General features: G+C 34.4%; 1 protein-coding gene across 2 annotated transcripts; it reads right to left on the bottom strand.

Moving 5' to 3' along the window:
- Positions 1–842: 842 nt before the first annotated feature.
- On the bottom strand, positions 843–18,209 carry Nubpl (NUBP iron-sulfur cluster assembly factor, mitochondrial). 2 transcript variants are annotated; one of them, XM_069841925.1, is made up of 8 exons: positions 17,969–18,209; positions 14,064–14,223; positions 13,752–13,877; positions 13,424–13,463; positions 10,271–10,455; positions 7,044–7,232; positions 5,146–5,243; positions 843–3,299 (listed from the first exon to the last, which is right to left on the bottom strand). In XM_069841925.1, exons 1-8 carry the CDS (start codon positions 18,032–18,034, stop codon positions 3,237–3,239), a joined length of 927 nt encoding a protein of 308 aa, XP_069698026.1. In that variant the 5' UTR covers positions 18,035–18,209; the 3' UTR covers positions 843–3,236. The 2 variants fall into 2 exon arrangements, with proteins under 2 accessions (XP_069698026.1, XP_069698027.1); XM_069841926.1 differs by lacking the exon at positions 17,969–18,209 and adding an exon at positions 17,853–17,949.
- Positions 18,210–18,317: the final 108 nt, after the last annotated feature.

Here is an 18,317-nt window from a genome sequence, read left to right on the forward strand (position 1 = left end):
TAGTACGAGGAAATGAAGATATATCCTATGCACCAGTGCCATGGAGGTAGAATTCCAATGCTTGCATAACCTAAACACTACAGGATGTCCAACAAGATTCGTATCATAGGCTAAATCATAAAATATGTTCAATATAACCCCCTCTGATTTTCAAACATGCCTGGAGGCAGAACATTGTGTTATTTACAACACAGTGTAGCATGTGAACGGTGATTTTACGACACTCAGTCTGCGTTTGTAGATGTTGCAGGTCACGAATCTTCACTTTGTATACCTTTTCCTTAAGATAATCCCAGAAAGCATAGTTTGAAGAACATTATTGACTTTCACATTTGCAATAATTTTATAATAAATGTTCAAAGTGGCGACAGCCATCTTTGTTACATAACGTGCAACGATGAACTATGATGTCTTACTCTCTGGAAGATTCCACACTCCCCTCTTATGGTATCGAACACTATAAAGATGCGCTCAGTACACTCATTTACTGTTTCTACCAGTGTTGCGTACACAATAGCCTTCATGTACCCCCTAGGAAAAAATCAGGGAAGCGCGCAGACGAAGGGACTGGGCATCCCCTTCCAATTACTCTCTGCCTGAAGATATGTGGGATATGTGCACGGACCAGGCAATCAAAGTGCGATGGAGCACCATCGTGCTGGTACCACATACTAGTCTACTGAATGCGTAGAAAGTTTGCCATCACAAGAAAGGAAAAGCAATCTCTCACAGTGCTGTAGATACTCCATTCTCATTTCTGGTCATGGGCTCCTCGGTGAAAAATCTTCACTACATCACCTCTACATGCCCCTTAATAATAAAATAAAAGAGAAAATACGATATAATGTTTATACTCCGTATATTTTTGTTCGTCAGTAATGAAAGTGATCACAGTACAATCATTCATGTATCTTATAAACAAAATAAGCATTATTAAAATGAGTAATGGTTCATATTTTTAGTTGTAGTTCAATAGAATATAGCTTGCTCTAGCCTACTATTATAATGCTTAATACAAAATGTCTTCAGAAACCTGATTCTCCGAAATCAGCCATCCCAAAACTCTGAAAAACAATGGCAAGAATACACAAGAGACACCGTGAAATCCTTTTCGTGACTGAAAATGGAAGCACATAGCAGAGGAAAATATGAGTCTTTTTCTTCTTCTTCTTCTTCTTACCAATATTGGGCCTCAGCTGAAGTCCATATCGCAACTTTTCTAGACCTGACAGTTTCAGATGAACACATGGTAGAACACTAGCGACAAGCATAGTCAATACTTTAACCACGTAGGATATCACAGTAACAATGAACAAACGTGTATATCCTAGGCGGAATTCGAGCCCACAACCTTGGCTTCCACACATCATGTAATTTCCACAATAGGTTTTATGTTCACTATAGTCAACATAAATTACTTTTACATTATTTGTCTTATATTTTAAAACTTACAATTGCAGAGATTATTCAGTGTCAGTGAGACAACAAAATTACGTATTTTTAATCAGGAATGATTTGGAAAGAGGTTGTCGTATTCTATTTCTTTAAGTATGACAGTCATTTCAAAATAAATACATAAAATGGTAGTATTGATGCGTGGCTGATACAATAATCACTTTCACCAATTTTAACCTTGTATCTGGAGTCTTCTGCTGGATTTAGCACCTTTGTTTTTTGTCACATTGCTTTGCATAGTGGATCAGTTGGTGTTCGAAATGACATACGTAGAGACATTAGGTATTGTAACTCTACAAGACCCAAGGAATTCTACCTACCAATAAGTTTCCAATGTGAAGAAGATAATCTTCACATATGATCATGTCATTGTCATCTTGACAGAATGATGACCTGTTGCCTCTACTGTAACAAATCTACTATTGCAGTTCTGTATTACCATAATTTACTACAAAAACTGTGCTGAAAAATGCAGACCACAAACATGATACATCAAAGAGTGTCTTTTTTTTTCCATAGAATGCACGTCAGTGTGTAAGAAGAGTTCTAACAACACGGTTGGCCAAATATAAGTGAAATGTTCTATGTATCTGGTACCTTATGGTTCCTACAGATTCAGTTCACCAGGCTTCGACTTACTCCCAAAGTTGACAATATCCATGAGAGGAGTTTAACTCTCGATATCTGTTGCTTTTATCCAACGAATTTGGATGTCCAACAAAATGAGAGCTAATGGGTATTATGAATCTTTTGCACTGCTGAGAAGTTACTGGTGAGATGGAACCCGCATTGAGAACTGGAAAGTTAACATCAGTTTCATAGTAAGTAAATGATGAGCATTATTTTGTGCTATTTATTGATATTAGTTTACAAAAGTACAAACTTAATAATTTAAATTTGATCTACATACGAAAAAAGATAGTTATAGGCCACATAATAAATACACAATTTCATACCTAATTAATCTATCATAAATATAAGTAATTTATTGGTTCAAACTTGCACTTAGACTGGTTTTAGTGCATGTCTAAACCAATTGTGATAACCATTAAACTTTAAAACTTATTTATCTGCTACTTTTGACAATTTTTCTACAATAAAAATTTTTCTTTTTTTACTTTTCATCTATATCTGTTCTAGGACTTTCCTATTTATGTTTAATTATAGGTTCACTTGTGCGTATTAACTAATTATTCCATGTCATCATACCGCATTCAGGTTAGCAGTTGTTGACATAAAGCCAGCAGACTGCAATAGCTGAATCGGTATTTTTCAGTATGTAGGTCAGTCTCAACTCTTGCTACATGTTCATAGTGAGTAAAAATTGCTATGCATTTCTTTTGAAGTGGCCCGCATGAGTCACAGCATCTGACGGGTTATTTCGAACACCAGTGGCTATGATATGGAAAATGATATTTAAAAAACCCATTTTATGTCTCAAATATCAGGCTACAACTGACGAAAGACTCATGACTATTGTAATTGTCACTGCAAGGTGGTGACATCTTGTGCATTTATTTTGAAATTATCCTCGTATTATCCAGATATTTATCTGGAAAGGAGGAGAAGGACTATGCAAATATTAATCAAAACAGGTGTTGGAGATTGAACTTGAGATCTCTCAAATAATAAGAATTACATTACATGTAGTTATTCATTCATTGAGTTATGCTCCTGTAAACATAAATTCTGAGGTTCAGTGTTAATCTGCTTCTTCATATTTTCATGTCTCTTCGGTCACTGTGATATTATATTCACAAAATGCACATAGATGTCATTACTTATTGTTCTTGCTTCTCTAAGAAACCCATTACTTTCTCAGCCAGGTTTTTGTATGCAACAGCCTGAAATTAAAAAAAAATATATTGGATATTTTTTGTAAATGATAAGAAAAGTATAATTATAACTACCACAGATTAAGAGTATTTCATGATACAGTAGAATCCCTCTTAACCGGCACCAATGGGACCAGGAAACTTCTGGATACGAGATTTTGCCAGATAATTGAATAAGTATTTTAACAAATTACCTCTTCGTAATGCCAGTCTGTTGAAACTGCAGCCATATGAAGCTTTATTTCTCAGTCATTTGATCATAACTAAATAACATAAAACTGTGTGGATTTTCTTTATTAAAACACATCACTTAACACAAAAATACACTAATTTCCGATTCGAATATTCATTGAACGATCTTTGTTTTGTTTGAAGTCCTTAGGCGAGGTTTTCGTTGCACACGCCAGTGTTGTTGTAGGAAGACACCTCCATAATAATTCAGTCTCGTCTGTGTTATACATTTGTTCCGCACTAACATTACTCTCAGACACAATTTTCTAAAACTGATTAATAAACTGATCTGTGGACACTTTGTTGGCACTCCTTTGTTCACTGGACACATCTAGTTTTCGGATTCCATGTCTCTCTTTGAATCTGTTAAGTCACCCAACGGAAAATCCACACACTCACTTTGCAGTTTAATTTTATGGTGTAATTCTTTGGCTTTTTCTTGTAGCATCAGCCCAGAAATGCACATTCCCTCAGATCTTTTAATTGGGAACTATTCGTGTAGAACACGATCTAATTCTTCTAATTCTAACTGATGTACAGTTTTCCGATTTTCCACAATTTCGTAGATTCAGTGTTATTTATGGATCATCGGACTTGACTGCCCTTGTTTCTCTATATATCGTATAAAGTTGAACTTCCAACTTTATATTCGTCCATTAATTTGGATCTACTAACTCCTCTCCTCATTTTCTCGAGTAATTCAAGCTTTTGCTTCAGTGTGAGGATGTTCTTCTTGTGCTCAGGGGTAGTAGCCATGATGCTATTTATCACTCAAATGAAACTTTTACGTGCTGTAGGAACGGAGAATTTCACACTTTCCTATTTAGCACCCCCTCGAAACGGGCAAGTTCAAGTGGTAGTTTGAAAGATATCATCTCTGTGCATTATTTGCAAGCCCCAAGTGGCAACTTACCAATGTGACATTACCCGATCTACTCCAGGGACATAAGGCATTTTCTGTCTGTTTTCATGTATGAACAATGTAAATACAAACACAATATGCGGTATGTGCGATCCATGAAAACCAATCAAATCTTCATCCATCTCTTCCCTTTCGCATGAATGATTTTTTTTTTTTGGCCTAGCCAAAAGTGCTGTTTTTTTGGTATTGCCAATTATTTGGGTGCCGGATACAAGGGATTTTACTGTACAACAAAGAGCATGTTGCCAGTGCTTTGAATATTTCATGAAACTCTCGTAGTCAACATGGAGTTTTATGCTAACCTCATAACAACTCGTATCTAGATTTTATCTGGACAATTAAAATCTATGCTAATTTATTTTATTTTCGTATTCATGTGCCTTCCATGAACTTTTTCTGTAACACATTTCTGACTTTTCTCAATTTTGCAAAATGTTGCAAGAAATGAAATCTTTTTTTTTTTGCCAAATATATTTAAAGTCTGCGAGATGAGCTTTCTCAATTTCAAAAATATGTTTTGTTATTTTTATTTGTATCCTGCATAACTTGCAGTCGTAGATAACATAAGATCTGTATTCAAATCAAAATGTCTAAAAGTTTAAATAACTGCACAAGTATTTTTTTCACTAAAAATGTTATAATACTTTTAATAACTCTCCTCCATTTCTTTTAACTCGTTTAATTACAATTACTATACAGTACCTGTGAGCTGTTGGGCTCTGCTATTACTATGGGCTTCCCACTGTCTGTGGTTTCTGTTATTGCTTTATCTAATGGTATGTCTTGTAGTACGTCAATTCCTGCAAAGATTGAAACCAAGAAACAATGTTTTAGGCAATATCATATATTCTTTTACCCTTTATGAAGGTTCTTTCTACTTCAAGAAATTCACACTGATTGATTATTATGGGCTCTCACAGACTATATTGTCCTTTACTATAGTGATAGCTAATAAAAGTATTTAACACAAACTCTAAACAATTACAATAATAATATAATTGGTGCTTTACAGTCTACATTACAAGATTATCACCGTCATTCTTCCATATGCAAATACAGTTTGCCTGTTTTATTTCCTTACCACTAAGCAGTACTTAATCCTACAGTAGTGTTATGATTTCCCCTTGCATGCCTCACACTCAGTACCATGGCTAGGATGAAGGCCTGAGTTAACAATAAAATAACACAGGACAATTTATTGGATTTACTCAGTGGCCATAGAAAGGAGTTAGGTTTCCTGCTGGTCTGACAATCACTATGAGGGAGAATTTCTTTTGTGGTGATCGTGTGATTGGAATAGATTTCTCGTTTACAACAGGAAGTACGTGTTTGTACTCACTAACCCTCCTCAACAAGTGCAAAGAAGGGTTGCAGAAATTTTTCATGTATGATATTGCGGATGACTGATGACTGTGCTTGACTGGGTTTTTTCATCCTTTAAGTTGAATATATATGAACACCTTTAACAACACAAGGTCACTGGGAAGACCTCGAAGTAGATGGAAAAATGAAATTCAGAAGGAATGCATGGAATTGGGAATTACCAAATGGGAGGAACTAACAAAAGACAGAACAGAGTGGAAGCATTTTGTGAAATCGACATGGCGTCGACATGCTCCATAATGTCCTTTGATTGATTGATTGATTGATTGATTGATTGAGTTTCTACTGTTACTTTCGGCTTTTTCTCCCTGCAAAATTTGATAGGTCCCTTAAGTGGAATGGTATAATTAGAGTGAGACAGGTGACTTTAGTCTAAGAGCTCACAAAATTAAGATAAGACCCCAGAATACTTGCCAGGATGTGTACTCGTGTACCTTTTAGTTTATTTTCCTTCCATTTATCTTCATTGATTGATTCATTCATTAATTTAGGTGTCAGAATTCTTAGTCGTCATATGTGCATAAATTTGTGAAAAAATTCAGTGTGTCTGGAAAAAGCATAGCTGGAGGTAACAAGGTTTTGCCTGAGAAAGACTAAATTACTGTATATAATACTTCATATAGAACATAATTAAATATAGCTATGTATTTTATATCTTTATTGACATATTGGTTTGATAAGTTAAAAAATATACAAATATTTTTCAATGAATTGTTCAATCTATAAACTATCCTACTTTGAATTGCCTTTAAGTCTAGTCAAACATTTAAAATATTACATAAATATGTGAAGGACAAATGTTTTCGCCAATACGGCATCTTCAGGTCGTGAATCATGCAATGTTTTATGAACACCTGTTTCATGACCTGAAGATGTCGTAATGGCGAAAACATTTGTCATTCACATATTTCTGTAATATTTTTAATGTTTGACTTTACTTAAAGTCAATTCAAAGCAGGATAAGTTATAGACTGAACAATCCATTGAAACATATTTGTATATGTATTCCATGTTTATTATTAATGTAACAATGCAGTGATGAATGACTGTCCAAGAGATTGTTTTGTGATATCCTGTGGGCTGCATGATGAAAGTTGGCAGCATAGCTAAGGACAGTAAATGGGTCACTTAGCAGTAAGGAAACAAATCAAGTGCACTGTACTAATTACTTTTATTTCTCTATAGTTCTGTTAATATAATGAAATTTTTTTCAGTACCTAATTCAGAAGCTAAGATTTCAGTACCACTGCCATACAATGCAAGAGAATGGTGACAGTTTGGACAAACAACTGTACTCATATTCTGCACTATTCCTGCAATGGGCACTTTTAATTTCTGGAACATAATGGCACCTCTTCTAGTTACTTCAAGTGCTGCAGCTTGTGGTGTCGTTACCAGTACTACACCTGCAAAAAAAAAAAAATTACAAATATTTTTAATAGAAAAAAAATATATATATATATTTTTTTCTAATGTCAGGCACTTGACTTTTCGTCATTCACCCATATGAAGCCAGTTGTGTATACCAATTTACCAACAGAGTCATTGCCCAGGGTGTGCCATAGGAGGCTGGTCATAGCTGTGATGAGATGACGATTTGTTGAGATGCCACAAGGGAACCGGAGCTCCCAGAAAAAACCCCTGTGTTACCTGGACCACAAACTTGCCCAACACAAGTTATATATCGGGAGTACGCTGGGGATCGAACCCAGGTCCACAATATTAAAAGTCCAGTGCTGTTGCCACTAGACCACTAAATAATGAAAATAATGTATTCTTGTGTCCTAAAAACTACGTAAGGACGCACTATTTGCTTAACAGATTGGCCTTTCACGCTAGACAGTCTAGCTCAAATGTTCCAACAAGTACAAGTGGAATTTATGGTGGACAATGACAGCACTTGAGCTGTTTTTCTCAGAATAGTCCAATTTACTATGCCATCACTCACTATTTCTTCAAAATTTACGATCACCCTCATTGCCAATGCTGAAACAATGGCAAACTACTGCACCACTATGATTTCAGACTATTTTACCAGGGGGAAGTGATACTCTTGGTGTACATGGCCAATAATGGGAGTTTTCTCAGAGTTCTCTTGTTACCCCATCTTAGGCATTAACTTCATTCCATTATCATATTCGTAGCATTTTTTGGATGCACCGTTAGCCAAATGGCTAGAGCACTAGTAACCAGGGTTCGATTCCTGGTGGGTCCAAGTGGAAATTGTTGTGGACAAAAACAGTATTTGGTGATAGATTTTTGTAGGGCACTCCAGTTTCCTCCACTGACATTTCCACATTGCTCCATTATCATGAGGTGTGTATAGTTTGCCTCTCATGGTACATTGAAAGCAATGCCCATGGCGGCAAAAGAACTAAGGCTTTGGTACATCACCCATAGATGGGGGATACTTGGGTGAATGAAGTACCTACCCATCAATGGATAAAAAATATTCAATGCATCATTCATATTGGTAGCATAGCATGTGGTTACGATCCATGGACTTCCATGGCCTATGGACCCAAGGCGAAGGTCCTCCAGCATGCATGGCCTCATCAGACCACACTACCTTCGTCACAAATTGTTCATCTTCAGTTACCATTCGCTGATGCCATTCGCAAAATTTCATTTGATGATCAGGATCGTCATCATTAATCATGTACAGCAATCGTGGGATGTAAACTTTCCACTTAGCAGCTTTCAGAATTCGTCATACACTTGTACTGCTAATACCCACTTCACGTGCACATTGCATAGCAGAGTTCTGTGGAGAAGTAACAAACCTTTCCAGCACAAAGCAGGACTTGTAGCTGTACGCGGTCTTCCCGATCTTCCTTTGTGAATATCACAAATCATTCCATGCACCTCAAACTTGTCAATAATGCATTTAATTGTTAGGTGGGTTGGGGGTTCTGTTTCGTACTCCACCCTCCACTGACGCTGCACTTCAATGGCATTATCAAACCTCATAAACCACTTCAGAATGCATTTTTGCTGCTCGAACGTCAAGCGTGCTCCAGCCATTTTTTTTTCTCACTATCATGATGAAAGTACCGACATCTGTTGAGCAAAAGACCATACTACAACATACTCGTAATTCAAATCAATTGACAATATCAATATCCCGATACAGTCTGACAAAGAGTGTATACATTTTTTTGGCGGACTTTGTAGTTTAGAAGCACTTTTGTAAGCTAACTCTTTAAATTCATCACTGTGAGATCTCTACAGCAAACTTCTACAGAAGAAATAACCATAAGAATGCTTGGAGTTGGTGCCTATGTCTAAGCATTCAGAAATGACATCATATAAGCAAGTAAAATTATGTACAATTTTTGTAATATTCACACAGATGTTTGGCTTCAGTCACCCTTAACTGAGTATATAAAATTATGTGCAATTTGCTTATATAATTTAAAGTTTTTTCTTTTATTTTTTGTAATGTGAATTATTGTAATTATATTTATATTAATAATTTAAACTTAAATATTAGAGCGTATCATTGAATATGTTAATGAAGTTAACAAAATCTTTAAGTATATTATTTATAAAAGTTTCCTAGTAATCAGTCTGATGTCCTAAGAAAATTGACAGCCTTGTTTTCATGGCTCTCTCTGGTTCTAAAAATTAAATATTTTACATTGAGATGTAGATATTACAGTGGAAGCACTTATAGATCAAGATTAAACACAACACTCCATAAATAAAGTTTTATTGACAGGGTGGAAGACATTCACTGGCTAAATGAGTAGACTTCTGAACTTTTAGTATCTATAAATTGATACCGAACATTTTAACAGTATAAGTACTTAAATATTTACTATAGTTCTATAATTAATATGAAAGTAATGTGTGTAAAGAGAAAAAATATAACGTTTCTAGAAATAAGAGCCAGTAATAAACAAAATTATTGGGAATGTCTAAAGAATTATGAAGCAAGAGAGGTGTAAAGCATAGCCTACTCTCTACTGCAAATTGTCTTAAAATATTAAGAAGTGCATAACAGTATGAAGAATAATGTAAGTAGTAGTAAATAAATCTCATTATAAAATATACACAATTGGTCTTCGAGAATTTTCCATGTTATCTAGATTAAATGGAAATGTTTCTAAATCATAACATAACTAGCAAGACAATTTATCATACATTACAATGACAGAAACCATTAAGAGTGACAGGATTAAGACCTGAACTGACACTGATGGAATTAATAAGACCCTTTACTGACAATTAAGGTTCTGTATTTTTCTCAAGGGTTTTTTTTTTCCTCCCCCCAGAAACTGTACTAAGTACTAATGAAGTTCAGATTGTACGATATTTTGAATTTCGTATATTCGGAACATGAATTTAAGAAAAAAGTAAGCTACTTTTCATTTTATGAAAATTCAAGACTACGGAAATTTGTTGTGCAGTGTAATTTTCTTTGAAAACAGTGTGTTTATACCTGCCAATGGTAGATTTTGTATAAGAGAAAGGTGAGTATCTCCAGTGCCAGGAGGTGTGTCTACCACTAGATAATCCACAGCATTCCAGGCTACTTGTCGCAGCAGTTTTTCCAATGCACTCATTACCATGAGCCCTCTCCACATAACAGGAGATTTTTCATCAACAAGGAAACCCATTGACATACTGGAAAAAAATTATTAAACATATGCTATTTGCAAATTAAGTAGGTTATAATTATTTGGAGAGAAAAAAAGTAAAATTAAGTTGACATGTAACTAACCACAAAGAATAATCTGATAACAGTAATTGAAATGGAAGAAAAAATGAAGTAAAATTGCCCGATATATGTCGTATATTGGATGATCATAACACAAATTATAATTATTAGTGTTTTCTAGGACTTGAGGCTTTTCCGGCATTGGATATGGAATAATTCTTTTCGGGTTCTCAGCCAGGTGAGTTGGATTGTTGCTCCAAGCTTTCGATGACTAGTGCTGTCATCTTCTTCAGGGATCGAAATCCAACTAGATGGCAATGATTTCAACAGGGACGGGCCTACAGCTGAGTACAACATGGAAACCTGCAATCAACACGCTTTGACCAACCAGAACACGGCAGGTGGTCGGGACTAAGAAATAGTTCCTAATTGACCAACCAGAACATAGCATGCAGTCGGGACTAGGAACTAGCTCCTGATTGGCCAGCAGTGGGAAGCCCTGCTGACTGCTTATATACCTGCTAGACATAGCCCATGACACTTCAATCCCTGAAGAAGATGGCAGAGCTAATCATCAAAAGCTTGGAAGCAACTATCCAACTTACCTGGCTGAGAACCGAGAATAATACAGACACAAGTGTTCTGCCCATGGGCAGGTCTTTCACTGCAAACCCAGCATTCTCCAATCTTTTCTATTTTCTGCCTTCCTCTTAGTCTCCTCATATGATCCACATATCTTAATGTCGTCTATCATCTGATATCTTCTTCTGCCCTGAACTCTTCTCCTGTTCACCATTCCTCGGAGAATAATAATTATTCCGTACGGGTATTTTATTTAAAAACTCAGTGAAAAAAAAAAAAAACCTTTAGAAAGACGCAAATGGAAGAATGCCATCATATCTCAGAATTAATCTCGATGGAAATACACAAACTATTAGCTTTCAGGTGTAGAGGAAGAAGTTTTAAAAACCATTATTGTTAGGCCTATCATAAATATACTTATGTATGTGCAAGTGAGTGAGTAGTGTGCGTACCCATGTAAATATATAGTACAGGGTGCAGAAAAAAAAAGACCAACAATCTTCTTGTGGTAACACATGGAGTCAAGACGACTTTTAACAATCTAAGACATTACAACTGCTAGAGGGCTTCGAATTCAACACTACAGTGTCTTTTAAATATTCTACTCTGTGCTTATAAAAACATGTTCTGTGCAACCACATGAAGCATTTTGTAAGATATCAGGAGAATGAAGAGCTGATGGCAAAGATTGATGTTGCAGAGACTTAATTAAGCAAATATCATTGTGAATGTGTCAATGAATACACCAATCCCTTCTGTGCTAGTGTGCAGTGCATGCATTCAGACTGGTAGATTCCAATTTGAACAAATTTTGCAATGTCTTGTGGAAAACGTGTTATGTTTATGTAGCGTTAAGTACCTACGTGGCATTTGTTTTCGTTTTATTATTGAAGTATTGTAAGCATCTGACGTTCTTGCCCTTTCCTCACTTAATTCGTGATAAACAAGGCCTGTCTGACAATCATCTTACCCTCAGGCAATAAATACTTAAACTTATTTGCAGGAACACTATAGGCTATCTACAAATTTGATACCCTCTAGCAATGAAGGAAGATATTTCCAGATACAGCTTTACTGTTAAAATTTTACTTGCCTTGACTATTATTTTACGAAGTCTGTTGTTCCATTGTTTCTGCATCATATACACAGTGGAAATGACATAACTCTCCAGACTGAAGGAGATAATACAATGTATTTTAATAAACAAAAACTACGTTTTGTAATTAAGTGCGTGGTTAATTAGAAAATTAGGCTGAAAATTTGTATAATTTTTCAACAGTGCATTGTTGGCTCACCTATGAAAAAAACTCAGTCTGAATAGCAGCATTCCTTTCCTTAGTTATTGCAGTAGGATTGCCAGACTTCGTAATGGCAGGAAATAACGATACACATTAATCTCTTTATTTAATTTGCAGGAAACCTTGCATTTTATTTAAAAACTGCAAAGGGATAAATCATTTCTTACCAGTTTCTCTTATGATAAGAGTAAAAATCAGAATCGTATTAATAGTAGGCCTACATAATATCGTGTAAAACAGTGTTAACATTTAGGAGAAAATTATTTTTTTCTAAGAAAAGTATTAATTTGGAATTAATATGGTATTAGAATTTTTTGTTCTCTAAGAAATATTACTTCCACCATGTATGTGTATGCACGTGTATGTTTGTTTTAGTAGGTTTTTTTAAGTAACTTCTGGAATGCACTTCCTTGTGTTCCTTACACCAATTCTGAAATATTAGTTCTCCTTATATGAAGAAAAAATCATGAACTAAATAATCTGAGCAATTATAAAACAAATTATCATTATGTGCAGTGCTTTAAAATAAATTCTATGGGCTGTATTCATAGACATTTCGCAGCACGCGCTACGAGCGTACTAAGCTAGCCCCGGCTATCCACTGGTTACTTGTACAGAATTCAAATCATATCCTATCACTAACACTGGTTTATGAATGCGAAAAACGCTGATCATCCACCGGAAGCCCGCGCTAAAAATGTCTATGAATACGGCCCTACATTTTTAGTAAAATTACTGGAATTTCATATGAATATTTCATGTATAAAATCATCTCTAAGTACTTAATTAGAAAAATATATTCACTGCTCTAATATAAAATCTATAAATAGCATACCGCTCTCTTTCTTCTAGAAAGTGATGCATATTTCTGTTTTAAGCTATCTCAAAATTCAGCTTTGCAACGTTACAAAACTGCCTTTAGATTTTGTGCAATGCAAAAAGAAACACAAGTGCATTCACTGATAGCATTGTCTACTGTTTTTAATTTATGCAATATAATTTACGTAAGTTGTCTTATTTAAGATAATCTAAGGACAAGTGAACATTGACTTACCATTGTACTCCATAATTGACTAATGGTATCATCTTGTTATCTGAAAATAAATTGAAATGCGTGTTGTATTGCTAGAGATGTTGGCAAAAAGTTCAACCCATTTTGCTCTGTTTTCTTAAAAGGTAATGGCTACGGTTTCTTGGGACATGGAAGGGTCGATATTAGTAAGGGTTTCAATGTTTGATATGTTGTATAATGTTCACAAATAAAGTTTAGATCAAATTTGAATCACCCACATATACTAAACTTTCTTCATTCAATGTATGAAACAGTCAACATGAAAGGCTGTATTTTATAGTACAAGAAAGAAACTAGTTAAACTTTATACCTTTGCTTATTAGGGGAGATTCATGGAGATTCATCATAAGTGGTACAGAAGGACCATAGACATCTGCATCAAGTAGACCTACTACTTTGTTTGGTTTTACACTTTTCATAGCTGCTGACAGATTAACTGGAATAGAGAAGGAGTATAGCATATAATAATAAAAACTTTTAAAACTAATACCATAGCCACTTATTTATTACCAGTAATAAAATATTTACGATTATGAATCTACATATTTTAAGTACAACATTTTTTCATTAACTTTTGTGCTTGAAAAAAAGTTGTCATTTTTACTATTCTAGGAAAAAAAACCTGCAGTTGTGGATTTTCCAACACCACCCTTTCCAGAAGCCACCAAAATTATATGCTTAACACCTATAATTGGTTTCTGCTTTGGCAGTCCACGTGCCATGAGCTGTGCTTGTCTGTTTTCCAGATTGCCAGACTTTTCATGATTAAAGCGTATATCTACCTGTAAGAAAGACCAAAATTGTAGACACTTAACAAAGTACAACTATGCATAAAGTAGGCTACTGAAATCAAATGCTGAATTTATGAATATGAGTCATTCCACGTGCCACTCTGCGGATACTCCAAAATCCCTTTCATGGTAGCATATGTTTACAAAATTATTTCTATTCTTATATTGTGCACTTGTACTGTCCAAAAAATTAAATAATTTTATTAATAAACCCTACTTCCTCCTTTAGAAACGTTACTAAATAATGCTGAAAAATATGAATTGCATTGGTTTCATGTTCAAGGCACTCGGATATTATAACTAGATTTCTGTGTTTCACTTCTATTCTTGTGTGAAATAGATACAAATAGATCCACCGTGATCTGTGCCCTGATTGTTATTACAGTGAAAATCCTGCACAGAATCTTGAATAACGAAGGCATAATTTTCGAAAAATCACATATGACTAAGCATTCTCCTCCTTATACTTTTTCCGTCCTCTGAGAAATTTAACTTGCAGCTGTCAAATAAATGCATGGGGTCCAAGGACTTCTAATTTTGTGGACAACTTTTGTAAAAAAAAAAAAACCCTCATCTTGTGACTGTATAATTTCTAAATTTGTTCTATCGACTGCCACCCATTGCTTGTGTATAATTTTCTCAATAATGTTTTTTTTTCATAAAAATCTTGCAAGTTGTTAAACAAAACCCCTTTCTGAAAGCACATGTTATACATTTTCGAAATATTAATGACAGACTTGCTGTTTTTCTATACGATATTTGAAGCAGCTGAAAAACTTAATTAAGGTTGTCACGAAATAATGTGATTTGTAGGTGGGGTCCACAGCAAACCTTTGCAATGAGGCATAATAACCTAACAAGGACATCGTGTAATGGTCGTGAAACACTAACCGAGAAAGATGTGGAAACGATGGTCGGTCGGTCGGTCAGTCAGTTTCTATTACTATTTGCTGTTTATTCTGTACTATAACACACATACTTTGTCAGTGTTGTCCAGTGTTAAATTGCGTATTGTTAACGACCTGCAACATAATATGTATACAGTAATAGTGCAAGCTATAATGGCTAGCCAGTTACCGGTAATTCAGACCTAAAACATCATAGGTACCTTAAGGAAAACCCTTTAGATACAGTTTGTTACCTAATGTGGATACTTCATAATGTAAGTACATTCTTGTAAAAATCCCGCATGCATTCAATGTTTTATCTTAGGTTGATATTGTAAAATAATTATCTATTATGTCATGTCATCTGTCATTGCTCCACATATCTCAATGCATGCCTCATTTTCAGGTGTGAACACAGAACTAATCACCGGTTGGGGCGCAGAAGGATTTTGCGTTATGCTTGTAGGTATGCAGAGCCTTTATGTACCTATGGAATGAGGATTAGTGTAATTTTCCGCAACGAAGTTTTACTCAACAGCATTGATGAAATATTTTACCTCCTGTCAGATCCTTATCGCATCCTATGAGTACAGGCAGCTCGCGCACTTTCTAAAATATTTCGTTACAATTCAGTTTCCACATTCCATCTTCAAATTACACATACATTGAGAAAATTAAACGGAAAATAAAATTAGTTTTTAATTTTTTTAATTCTCGCGAACATGTTGAAAATTCAACTTTAAAAATGTGTTAGTGTTGTATTTACAACAAAATTATTCCAAAAAATATAATAGTGAAGTGAAATAAAACTACAATGAATTCTTAAACTTTCAATTGAGCCTAAGATGAGGTCTGTGCGACGTACAGAACCAACGTTACAATCGTTTGTCTAACAATGTGCGCCCATTTTTTATTTTTTCAATTTTGATTTATATTGCAAAAAAATTTTTTGGCTGAAATAAAAATATACGAGGTTTCTTTTTTAACCCCCTAAACACAATAATTTTCGAATTGTTTCGAAATATTAAAGTCAAAAGCCTGTTCGATTTGATGTGGAATGCCTTATATCGGTAACTTACTGCATTATTATTATTATTATTATTATTATTATTATTATTATTATTATTATTATTATTATTATTCTATTGTGGTTCTCCTACTTAACTATGGTAACATTCCTGGCTAAGAGATGACATTGATGTACCATATATTTATGTGCAAAAGTTGTAAATAATTTTAAATGAAATGTAATTTTAATAGCAATAAAAGTAATAAAGGTAACACATGTCCAGTCTTTTTTTATAAATTAAATTAATTTGTAGTCAGTATTGGTATTATTTTGTTATTTATTATTTCAATGTGCATAGGTGCAACTGTAAATTATTTAAGCCCGTAACAGATGAAAAATTATACACACAAGAATTTGAATACTGGTACAATAACACACAGTACAGATTTTCAATTACTGTATTTTATAAAGTGTCTTTCAAAAAATATTTGTTGTACATAATAAAATATGTAGGCTATAGTGTAAGAAGAATCAATAAGCCGAAAAACGAATTATGTGGATATCATTACGATATCGTAACTCGCCTGAAAATAATTTGGAATAAAGTCATATAAAGTGGAATTACTTCCAATGTCTTTTAAAATGGACAACTAGTCGTTAATTAAAAAGTCACATAGACTGATTAATTATTACAGCTCTCATAACAAATGAACTAGCACTATAAAGTAAGCCATTCACTTGATATGCCAAATATCCTGGTTTCAGTCTCTAACAGTTCTAGTACAAATATTTTGGGAAAGCCCAATTCGAAATTTACAAAAGTCTTCAACTATTAATTCTCAATAAACTGAATATGACTATGTATCAGCATCAGTGATGTATAGACGATGGATAGCAAAGTTGGCAGAGCACTTGACTATGGATTAGAAAGTCCTGAGTTCAATTCCAGGTAGTGGTGGGAGAATTTTTTTCTTTTAAATTTTATAATGCTATAATAAAAATTATGTATTTTAACTTCAAAAATTAAATTCATCAAGATTAATAAGTAAACAATTGAACATGAGTGTCAGTCCACAGTTATGGAGTAACGGTTAGCACGTCTGGCCACGAAACGAAGTGGCCCGGGTTCGATTCCCAGTCGCTACAGTTACCTGGTTGAGTTTTTTTTTTTTTTTCCGGTGTTCTCCCACAATATGAACAAGGATTCACATGAACAAATGCTGGGTAACTATCGGTATCACCTTCACTTCATTCAGACCTAAATAACTTAAGATGTTGATAAAGCGTCGTAAAATAACCTACTAAAATTATGAATATAATTTCGGATCTTCTCTCCTACTTATGACTTTAACATCAAGCTCTAAGTAGAGTTTATTGTAGACGCATTTCATGGATTCTTTTCATATAGCACACAAAATCCATCGCATACAATGTAGCTACGTAAAACAGACAGACAGAAAGCAAAAATTAGGCCTAACTAACTCTTCTGATATTAGAGATATATTTATATCCATCAGAATCTCAAAATAATTGTATCACCACAATACTTTCAATCTGTATGATGACGAATTCTAACACGAATGACAAAGAAAGACGAATTTGGGTCAGTGTTAACAAAAAAATCGGAATTCAGCATAAGGATTGAATGATTCTAGGGATTTGTTGGTACAAAGCTGAAATTAACAGGTTAGGGCTATATACCGTATTTCAGAAGTTCTACTCACTAGTTCATAATTAGGGATTATTCAATTCGATGTCATACTGTATAAAGTACAAATACCGTATACTCTTATTTTGAAATCAAACGACAATATACACAGCAGAATGGATGCAGACTTACTTTCTTCCTTTTACTCTTGCTGAAGATGTAAGGAAAGAATTTCCTATTCATAGCCATAAAATACATATTTTACAATCCTAATTTATTTTTATACAAATATAAATATGATTAGACAATCTTCATGGTTGAATATAATAAATCTTGGCAATACTACTATCTAACTTTACAATTCTTATCAGGAGTTTATGAACATCGAAATTTTGTTCAGGAACACCCCCTGTCACGTCTGATTCGCACAGACGCTGTTGTCATGGTAACTTGTATGAAAATTATCCGTGAAAGTGTGAAAGATTTCGCTAGTCAATTACTCCTAATATTCAAATTGTAGTTATCTACACTGATCAAAATA

This window comes from Periplaneta americana, chromosome 12 (assembly GCF_040183065.1).
Source record: "Periplaneta americana isolate PAMFEO1 chromosome 12, P.americana_PAMFEO1_priV1, whole genome shotgun sequence".
NCBI lineage: Eukaryota > Metazoa > Arthropoda > Insecta > Blattodea > Blattidae > Periplaneta > Periplaneta americana.